This window comes from Anarrhichthys ocellatus, unplaced genomic scaffold (genome assembly GCF_004355925.1).
Source record: "Anarrhichthys ocellatus isolate YVR2014 unplaced genomic scaffold, GSC_Weel_1.0 scaffold51, whole genome shotgun sequence".
NCBI lineage: Eukaryota > Metazoa > Chordata > Actinopteri > Perciformes > Anarhichadidae > Anarrhichthys > Anarrhichthys ocellatus.
In genome coordinates, this window is record NW_022280081.1 from 2,228,977 (window position 1) to 2,239,198 (window position 10,222).

Sequence of the window (10,222 nt, forward strand, 5' to 3'; positions counted from 1 at the left end):
TCAGTGAAGGCTGCAGCCGCACGCTGCTGCACTTGATCACACAGGACACGTTTGGATTTTTGTTTTTACCCTTGAAGGAGGCTTCGGATTATTCCTGTGTTTTATTTTGTTTTCCTTTAGAAGCAGCAGAGATGCCACCTGTGTAACTTTGAAAAGAAAAAAAACAAACACTACCGTGCTTGAAAGCTGTTCATGTTACTGAGGGAATAAACGTCAAGTGGATTTTACACACCGGGCTCCGGACGCAGAGACTGGAGATTGTTTTTCTTTTACGCTCACTTTCAAACATTCATTTGTTTTCTCACACTTCCTCGGACAGCTCACGATGCGACTTTTCCTGGCGCGCGTGCGACCCGTCGGGAAACACCGGCGCTGGTAAAAATGTTACAAGGTCGTTAAATTTATTGGAACGTGACCACCGGAGATGAACTTTCTCCGTAATGATTGCGGGAGCTCTGGTGAATGATTGACAGCAGAGGCTCGGTCTGGCGCTCTGTGGACCTTTACGGACAAACATAAACTGGATTCACCGCCAGGAGTTTCATTTATATAGTTGTAATCAAGAGGAAGAGAGAAGCAGAATGAAACTCTGGTCCTGATCCATCCAGCAGAAGAAAAAAAAGTTGTCTGGGATGAACTGAAGCTGCTTCACCCTCTATTTTGATTTTTTTTCTTGTTTTAATACTCTAAATTAATAATTCTAAAACATGTTCTGTATGGCATCTAATGTGCGGCACGCGCCGTGCAGACCGGTGTTCCCGCGGCTCCTCGTGCTGCTGCTGCTGTTCGTGTGTCCTGGTCTCACGTTCGGAGCCTCCAAGGATCTGGTGTGTGAGCCCATAACCGTGCCCATGTGCAGGGGCATCGGCTACAACCTGACCTACATGCCCAACCTGTTCAACCACGACACCCAGGAGGAGGTGGGGCTGGAGGTGCATCAGTTCTGGCCCCTGGTCCGGATCCGCTGCTCTCCGGACCTGCTCTTCTTCCTGTGCAGCATGTACACTCCCATCTGCCTGCCGGACTACCGCAAGCCGCTGCCGCCCTGCCGGTCCGTGTGTGAACGGGCCAAGCGCGGCTGCTCCCCTCTGATGAGCCAGTACGGCTTTGAGTGGCCCGAGAGGATGAGCTGTGAACAGCTGCCCCAGCTGGGCGACGAGACCCTGTGCATGGACCAGAACAGCAGCGAGGCCACCACCCTGGCTCCACCGTTCCCCAAGCCCACCCCGAAAGGCCGGACCAGACCCCCCAGCCCTCCTCAGTGCGACAGAGAGTGCCGCTGTCGAGACCCCCTGGTCCCCATCAAGAGGGAGTCCCATATTCTGTATGGCCAGGTCCAGACCGGCCCCCTCCCCAACTGCGCCCAGCCCTGCCACCAGCCCTACTTTTCGGCTGACGAACGCGCCTTCACCACCTTCTGGGTGGGACTCTGGTCGGTGCTGTGCTTCATCTCCACCTTGACCACCGTCGCCACCTTCCTCATTGACATGGAACGCTTCAAGTACCCGGAGAGGCCCATCATCTTCCTGGCTGCTTGCTACCTCTTCGTGTCCTTGGGTTACATCATCCGCCTGGTGGCGGGTCACGAGCGAGTGGCGTGCGGCGCCGGCGGCAGTGTTGGCAACGACCAGCTGCACATCCTCTACGACACCACCGGCCCCGCTCTCTGCACCCTCGTCTTCCTGCTGGTGTATTTCTTTGGCATGGCCAGCTCCATCTGGTGGGTGGTGCTGTCCTTCACCTGGTTCCTGGCCGCGGGGATGAAGTGGGGCAGCGAGGCCATCGCAGGCTACTCCCAGTACTTCCACCTCGCCGCCTGGCTCATCCCCAGCATCAAGACCATCGCGGTCCTGGCCCTCAGCTCGGTGGACGGGGACCCTGTGGCTGGAATCTGCTACGTGGGGAACCAGAGTCTGGAGAACCTGAGGGGATTCGTGCTCGCACCTCTCGTGGTGTACCTCTTCACCGGCTCACTTTTCTTACTCGCTGGCTTTGTCTCGCTCTTCCGCATCCGGAGCATCATCAAGCAAGGCGGCACCAAGACGGACAAACTGGAGCGGCTGATGATCCGCATTGGGCTCTTCACGGTGCTGTACACCGTCCCCGCCACCATTGTGGTGGCCTGCCTGGTCTACGAGCAGCACTACCGGCCCGGCTGGGAGCGAGCCCTTGCGTGCTCCTGCCCGTCGGAGCGCCAGCGCTCGGGCGTGGGCCCGGACTACGCCGTCTTCATGCTCAAGTACCTAATGTGCTTGGTGGTGGGCATCACCTCGGGGGTCTGGATTTGGTCAGGAAAAACCCTGGAGTCCTGGAGGAGGTTTGTGGCTCAATGTTGCCCCTGCTGGCCGCAGAAAGCCACCGCTCCACCCTCCATGTACAGTGAGGCCAGCACCGCTTTAACCGGACATACTGGGACCGGGCTGACATCGGGGATGTACCATAAAGCTGCTCCATCGCACATATGAACTGACTGGTGCGGTAAGAGTTACCTGAACTCAAGTATCCAAACATGGAGAAAGAATTTCAGCTCTCACAAAAAAACGGACGATTGTGACTGAATTTAAAAAACACGATGGAGCAGCGTAAAAAGAGAAACATTTATATGAACAACCTGGATAATTTAAGAAAGACAGAATATTTAAAAAGAGTCTGACTTTTGAGAAAAGGGACTCCCAACAGTTGAAACTGCTTCTCTAAGCAGTCGAGCTGATGCAGCTGACCAAACTTGACATTTACTAAAAAGAAAAAGTATAATAAACAATCGTCAAACCTAACAGAGTTACATGGATCCATGATGGAACCACACACGCTTCTTCCTATCGGTTTATCCTGAGCACTGAGAGACAAAAACATATTTATTTATGTACATATTGTATAAAATTGCTGTTAAAAGGTGTATTATGTGGTATGTGTAGTTTGTAACTAAGTGCAGGACACCAGAGAAACCAATCTGGTCCGATTTGAATTGTATGAACTTGTACATAAATATGCTGTTTCATGTCATGTTTGCGTGTGGTATCTGGTGTGTTTTATAACGTCAAACTGACACAGTGCTGATACGCCGTCTTTGTTTCGTTGTTTTTTTTCAGACTAGGTAATCAAAGTAAAAAGTAATCCAGTCTTTGTAGTGGATACCGTTGTGACCTCTAGGCTCCTGTGTTGGTTCGGTTCTGAACTAGTCGTGTTGGTGTTGTGTGGACCGACGGGCAGTGATCAGGTTAAACTGCGGGATGAAACTGAACTTGGCCTCTACCCCCATCTGCTGGTTGAAGGTGGAGGTGCCCGCTTTATGTTCTCCACATCAGGGACTCCCCCTGACGGGTCAACATTAGACAACAGACCCTCAGTCCCCATAAGTCCCATCCTCACTCAGACTTACAGAAAAATAGCAGCTACAATGAAATCTTCTATTGGAATAGTAACTTTTTATGATTTGTGTTTTGACAATGCTGCTGTGGACTCCCCGATACCAACTGAAGGACCTCTAAAATGTCCCAAGACCTCACTTTGTCAACCATTACTGATATTTTTCTAGTGATTTCATGCCATGGACATGGACAGATTTTGCAGTCACACTGATGTTTTTAAATAATTAGTCGATTATAAGACATCTCCTTGGTGACAGGCATTTCCACAAGCAAGACGAAAAACAGACGTATTATTTGTACTCATTTTGTCGCTACTGTACGTTCTTTTATTGGAACAATTTGACTTAAATGTTTGCAACTTGAAACCAAGTATTCCTCTTACTTGATTAGTTGGAAACCGTGCACACATTTTTAGTAATTAATTGATGAAAAGTACTAATTGATAATCAATTAAAATCTAAAGAGGAAGAAACGCAAAATATCTAACATATTTAAGTTCAATATTGTAGAGGTCAGTTTTTTTTTGCTGGGGGTAATGGGCTTCCATAGGTCTGGGGTCTATTTGAGAAAAAATATCGGTTTTCAAAGTGGACCTTAAACATTTGTCATTATTTTTGATAACTTAGCATCAACAAGCACTTTTGGAAGATGCTTTTCTTTTCTTTTTAAATCGCAATTGACTGCATTAACACTATTTACTACTATCTATTATGTAAATCTGTCCAGAGGTGTGTATGTATCAACATTCTGCAGAGCCAAATTTAAAGCAGGGGTCTGTGGTCGAATGTGGACGACCTGTTTTCAGGAGCACTGACAACATAAAGTGAAGGAACCTCCGTCTCCTCTCAGAGGGCACATCTTGTGTTTCTTTTCGGAGTTCAAAAGTACAAACTAACGAACTATAAAAAAAGAAAGCTTTGTGCAAAAAGTCCCCACATCAGAAGACAGTATTTAAACGTCTGACACGTGGTGCAAATTAAGCGTTTGTTGTTTTCTGCGAGTGTCGGTGATGTTTTCATTCAATGCTGTTGGCCAGTTGTGTTGTTAAACTGCTGCGTGTCCACGTGCTAGATGATATCTCTAATTTATTAGGCTGATTTGTGCGAGTGAACGTGATTGTACGAGTGATGATGAATGCCGGCAAGTGTTGGTAAAAACTGACATTTAGCTTTTCTTTTTCTTTTTTGTCGACGTGTAAATCTGCTCTCTTATTGAAAGAGTTCCTGAAAGGATATGAAAAAAATATTGTAGATTATGATTCATATTGTGGAATTAAAACTGAGTTGATCTCGAGTTTGCAGCACCTCTGTGTGTTTCTCTATATTTGGCGTGACATGTTGCTTTTTTAAGGTTTCAATTTATGAGCACAAGTTAGTTTTTCGTTTTTTCAATGGTTCAAGTGTGCAAGAACGCGGATGTGCGGACCAGTCGCTCACTGTATTGGAACATTGGAATTTGTGCTAATATTCTACCAGAAGAAATTAATAGTTGGCGCCGTCCTCCATCTTTAAACCAAAGCCTGACAGTCACATCACAAACCAGAATACAATGAAACAACAAGACATTTGTGAATCATCAATGACAGACCTATGACAGATAATTAGATCTCACAGTATGTGTATGTCATGGTTTTGGCTAATCCTGCTAATTAAATACTTTCCAAATCACGGCACATCATCACATTGATGCAAAAAAAATAAATCTAATTAAAGCTGCGAGCAGCGATGAACGGGCCCTCGCAATCTGCAGCGCGTCGGGGGTGCCGCGGGACTCCGGCCTGCGCGTCCGAGAACGTCCGCGGACGGCGAGTCTGCGAGCGAGACGTTTTTAATCCCGCGTGGACCGCCTGATGCTGGAAATGATGCTTTGCAAATAGTCCGACGCTTCCTGTATCCGCTGCCTGGCGCTACAGAACGCGTGCAAACATGCATCATGTAGCTCTGTGTCAAATGTAAACCACATTGTGTAAAAGTAATGTAAATCGGAGGTGTTTGTCACAAAATGCAGATTTCCTTTCGCCAGCAGGTGGCGCTGTGAGTACAAGTGAAAATTAGCTTGTAGACATCCTCAGTCCATGAGTGTTATCAAGCATGAGAAGTTTGGGACCGTTTGGAACAAGTCCAGCTGAGTTACATCAGCTTTTTTCATGGGGAATCACATAAAGTAGCCGCCCGCTACGGCTAAGCCATTCCGTCAAACGTAAAGCTTTTGATAACTTTTAATCACAATGGTCTTGAGATTCGTTAAAGTATAGCGACTAGAAATAGGCCAAATTCTATGGAAAAATGACACATAAATGAAACTGGCTGACTTCCGGTATGGTTTAGAGCATGGTCCCAAGAGACTTATATTTAAGTCTCCATGGGATACATGTGCCTTCCACGTTTCATACATGTAGCTGAAACGTAGCGCTGGGGCTGCTCTTTTGAAATATTGTAGGGGGCGCTATCGAGGTAATTTAAAACGGTCAAGCCAAAAACCCATATACTCTGTCTTCCTATGACCTATGACACATGTACAAAGTTCCATGAGTTTTCGAGCATCTTTACCCACTAAACCATCAGCTTCCTTTTTCATGGCGAACGATGCGTCGCCACGGCAACAGCGTTCAACGAAAACGCACAATATTCTTTGCGTTTTATCATCAATGTCTTAAGGCTATCCTTACCAAATTTTAGACTCATCAGGTCACCTGGCTAGGAGGAATAATTAAAAGTATAAAATATGACATTTCCTTTAGCCAGTAGGCAGCGCTATGAATTATTGCATTTTTTTTCAATTGAAGTATGTTTAGGCTTGAAGTAGCATAATGTAAAAGAAGTTCTGTGCGTTGAGAAGTTATATGTATTGATATTAAGCCACACCCCTAAGAAGTTTATTGGTACATATCTTGTAAACAAAAAGAGATATCAAAAAGCTTGTGATAACTTTTGATGAGGTATATCCAGTAATGATCCACAGCAAATTTGATAGTAATGGGACTAAGCATGTAGGAGGAGTTCGCAGAAATGTGTTTTACACTAAATTCAATATGGCGGAAAATCTAAGTAGGCGGAGCTTAGGGGTCTGATTGGCTTTTTTGTAGCTCTAGCTCCAGTGGACATGCGTGTCAAATTTCAAGTCAATCGGACATACTGGCTGAGGGGCGTCGCCGGTCCGACTTGTAGGGGGCGCTAGAGAGCCATTTCTTAACACAGAAAGATGCATTCTTTTTCAGAATGCTATATTCACCAGGCCTGACAAGTCCCCAAAATTTGGTGAGTTTTCATGCATGGCAAGTCATCCAACCATGCGTACGTTTACCCAAACGGGTACAATATCAATAGGGCCTTCGCGGCCCGACGTTGTCGGTAGCTCGGGCCCTAATAAGGTCACATGGAACTCTGCAGCAGCACTCCAACTTGAAAGAGTTTCTGAAAGCAGTATTGGATTGATTCAAAAACTGTGTTTAGCTCCAACTTATTATATTCCTACATTAGCTGCATGATAGTTACACACAGACAATATATTTGATAAACTTCTGCCGTTGAATGGTTTTAAAATGGAGATCAGAACTTTGACGTGTGAGAATCGTAACTGCTTCCAACTGTAATGTCAGTAAATAAATAAAACCATTAGCTCAGGACACAAGCATGTAGCTACAGCGTAAAATGACGTTTGGCAGTCTCACATCACAGTCCTAACGATTGTGTCAAACAACAACAAAATTAAGAAAATTCAGAATTTCTGCACTCTTCATTTACTTTACTTAAAAAACATTAATAAATGACCAACAGTGTGTGTTTATTCGCATTCCGATTGGAGACGTTTGGTGAAGTTTGCATCATAAAAAAACACATTTTTAAATAAATAGCAGGTAGCATCCCGATAGCTAAAAAGGCTAATACTCAAAACAAATCCAGGGAAGTGTTGAGCCGAGAAATAAAGTGATCTTGAAAGATCCGGACGTAGCTCGCCTTATGATCAGCTTAATTAGAAGATGATAATAATAATAATAATGTCATCATCTGTCTGAAATAGCAGATAAGGCCATGAACCTTTTCTTCTGAAAAGACATTTCATGAAAGTAGAGTCACTATTTAATGATGTTTCCGGGCATGTGACTGGTGGCAGACTGGTTGTACTGTTACATCAGCTTTGTGCCAAGACAGCGCAGCGAGCCGCACACACAACAACACATTGATCATACACACAAACACAATTTGAAATGACCACGCCATGGCTTTGTTATACATGATTAGTGTTTATTTAAAATATTTCTTTTTTTTTTTCAATTAAAAACAAGACAACTTTCACAGCTAAGTAGCCTACATAGTAAGCAAAAAGGAGGGGAGTACCTGCCAGTCTCTTTCATCCCCTTCCATGTCTATGTAGTTTGTTCTGGCGCTCTGGTGGGGGGGGTCTGGGACAAGCACAGGCTCTTTGAGGCAGGGTACACATACTATACTGAGGGTGGACCGTGTGGACCGTGTGGACCGTGTGGACCCAACCTATATCTCGTCACCATAACTGCTACTGGGAGCCGCTCCGAAGCAATACTGATGCAGAATCTGTAGGTTGGCCCTTTTTTTTCTTTTTCTTTTTTGGACCTCCTGAAGTGGATCCGGAAAGCGAAACTGACCCCAGACCAGCACTCCGGATTCTCAGACTCGCTACAACAGCTGACTGAAGGTTGGACTCCTGTGGAATATGTATAGTTCAACACCCTGATATGCTGTGTGCTCCATCCAAATTCACGTGTCCATTTACTAGAATCATACAACACTGGAATTAATGGTAAACACGGTTTTTATACACTCTTAAAAAGTAGCTCTGATCTACAAGGAACAGCTTTTGCATCCGATTTGATCAGCCTATTAAATATATGTCTAATCCTATATTTTCTTATAGTCAATAAATCCCCCAAAAAAGAGACCAAAACCAACATTGAAGTGATCCGCTGTCTGTGTACTCACAGGCCTGATACTCCTTTGTTGAACAAAAACTGTTAAAATACACCAATGAGCCACATTGCTGCACTGGGCGACATGTTCCTTAATTCCTTTGAACACGCACTGTAGTAATAGTAGCAGTAGTGTACTGTACACTGTGTATTTAGAGTCGATCCTACATGCACCGGCCTGCTGCTGTAAATACTCACTAGAAGCACCAAATGTGTATTAATCCAGCGCTACAAATAGACCATCAAATGCACCATTTCCTCCCGTTTCATGCCTCTCAAAAAGCATTCAAGAATTAGATAGTGAGCCGTGTTGAATGTTTACGTCCTCAGTACAAACCAATGGGGCTGAGTGCCACAGTGAGGGTAGGGAAGCCAGAAAGTACAGCGAGACGGACCAACATTGTCGGTTTTGGTCATCTCATGGAATTTGGTGACAACTAAAACATAGAATAACGGTCAGGCTGCATGGGATAATTCAAATATTTTTGGGGAAAAATTACATTTGTCGGACAATACAAAGACAGGACCACCCCTCAGAGATAACGGCAGTAGAGCAACTCCCACGGGACACTTGCTCCGGGACATAAGGGACGAGAGAGAAATAAATAAGGGATTTGTGAAAACAATAGTTGTGTGGCGGAGCTTTCAATGGCGCCACTCTACGGTCGTAATGCTGAGGTCATACAGTAGCATTTCAAGCCTGAACCCTGTCCGTGCGGCTACGTTGACCCAGTGAGTTGGGGTCCTTTGCTGTGGGGGTGAGCTCCGGCCTATGACAGCACAGCGTTGGAGTGTCGTATACCTATCAGGTTGTCGGCGCTGATGGATCGTCTCATCGCTGATCGACTCAGGTCCTTATACTTGTCTTCGCATAGTCTTGAAATGGCCTGCAGGGACAAACACACAGAGACACAGTTACAGAGAAAGAAATTGAGCGTTGTGTTTTAATTCAAGAGCTCTGCACAACTAGAACATGATGAATCAGCTGACGAGCAGTGGGCCAGAAACAGGCAAATATTACAGGTGCATCATAACGAGACCAACCGGGATGAACTGAATTTAACTGATCGGCTTCTGCAGAGGGCTGCTCACCTCTAGTTTCTGGGCGCGTTGGTTGTCGAGAGGCTCCAGGGGGAAGCTGAGGTTGTTGTCATCAGCCAGCTGCCGCAGATCAAAGTAGTACTTGGCGTACACGCTGGCTGGCACGTTGATATTAAACTGGAGCAGCTCCAGGAAGTGGCGCTCCATCTCGTTCCTGGCGGGCGAAAAGAGACCTGAGGGTTATTCCACGCAGACAAAAACGTCCGACTAGAACTTTAGCCGACAGCTCTCGTCCATCGGACATTACACCGAGGAAGAACAGAGGGCTAAAAAGCAATGTCATCTTCTGTGGAGGTGTGTTGCCAGATCAATATGAGCGTTTGCTACATATTGTTATTCAAATGGCCAGCAGGTGCATTAAATGTTGTAAAATGTATTTTACAGTTTTATAGTATATAATAATACTCAATAAAACACTAAAGTAATCCCAATCCCATGAGATCCCGACGAAAACATTTTGCTTCATCTGCGGTTGCAGGTGATTTGATTTTTAGCAAAGAAATGGACACACACACACACTTTTTTTTCAGACTACCACCAACATCAGCCTTCCTCCCGCTCATCATCATCATCATCATCACTGCCATGAGAAAAGCTAAGGGAGGTGGTCGCCAAGGAGACGGCATCTAGGATGCTTTGTTGGTCAGCAAAGGTGGCGAGGAGCGAACGCGAGTGTGCGTGTGATGTCTGGTCTCCCGGGGCAACTAATGGAGTGGGCGCCGGGGGCCATTATGTAGAAGCAGTAAGAGCACTTGAGAAACCCTCCCCAGCCTCTCTCTCTCTCTCTCTCTCTCTCTCTCTCTCTCTCTCT

The 10,222-nt window shown here is 45.6% G+C and overlaps 2 protein-coding genes across 3 annotated transcripts in view; one reads left to right on the forward strand and one right to left on the reverse strand.

The window, feature by feature from the left end:
- On the forward strand, positions 1 to 4,661 carry fzd5 (frizzled class receptor 5). The gene has a single exon (XM_031870039.1). The coding sequence runs from the start codon at positions 708 to 710 to the stop codon at positions 2,463 to 2,465; it is 1,758 nt and encodes a 585-aa protein (XP_031725899.1). The 5' UTR covers positions 1 to 707; the 3' UTR covers positions 2,466 to 4,661.
- A 2,579-nt stretch (positions 4,662 to 7,240) lies between these two features.
- ccnyl1 (cyclin Y-like 1) overlaps positions 7,241 to 10,222 on the reverse strand; it is a 13,684-nt gene continuing 10,702 nt past the window's right edge. The window contains exons 9-11 of one of the 2 annotated variants that reach the window (XM_031870041.1): positions 9,403 to 9,565; positions 9,113 to 9,197; positions 7,241 to 8,048 (exon numbers count right to left, since the gene is read on the reverse strand). In XM_031870041.1, coding sequence (XP_031725901.1) covers positions 7,810 to 8,048; positions 9,113 to 9,197; positions 9,403 to 9,565 — 487 coding nt within the window. In that variant the 3' untranslated portion in view covers positions 7,241 to 7,809. Of the gene's footprint in view, positions 9,198 to 9,402; positions 9,566 to 10,222 lie in introns of both variants that reach the window. The other variant, XM_031870042.1, reaches the window with a different exon arrangement.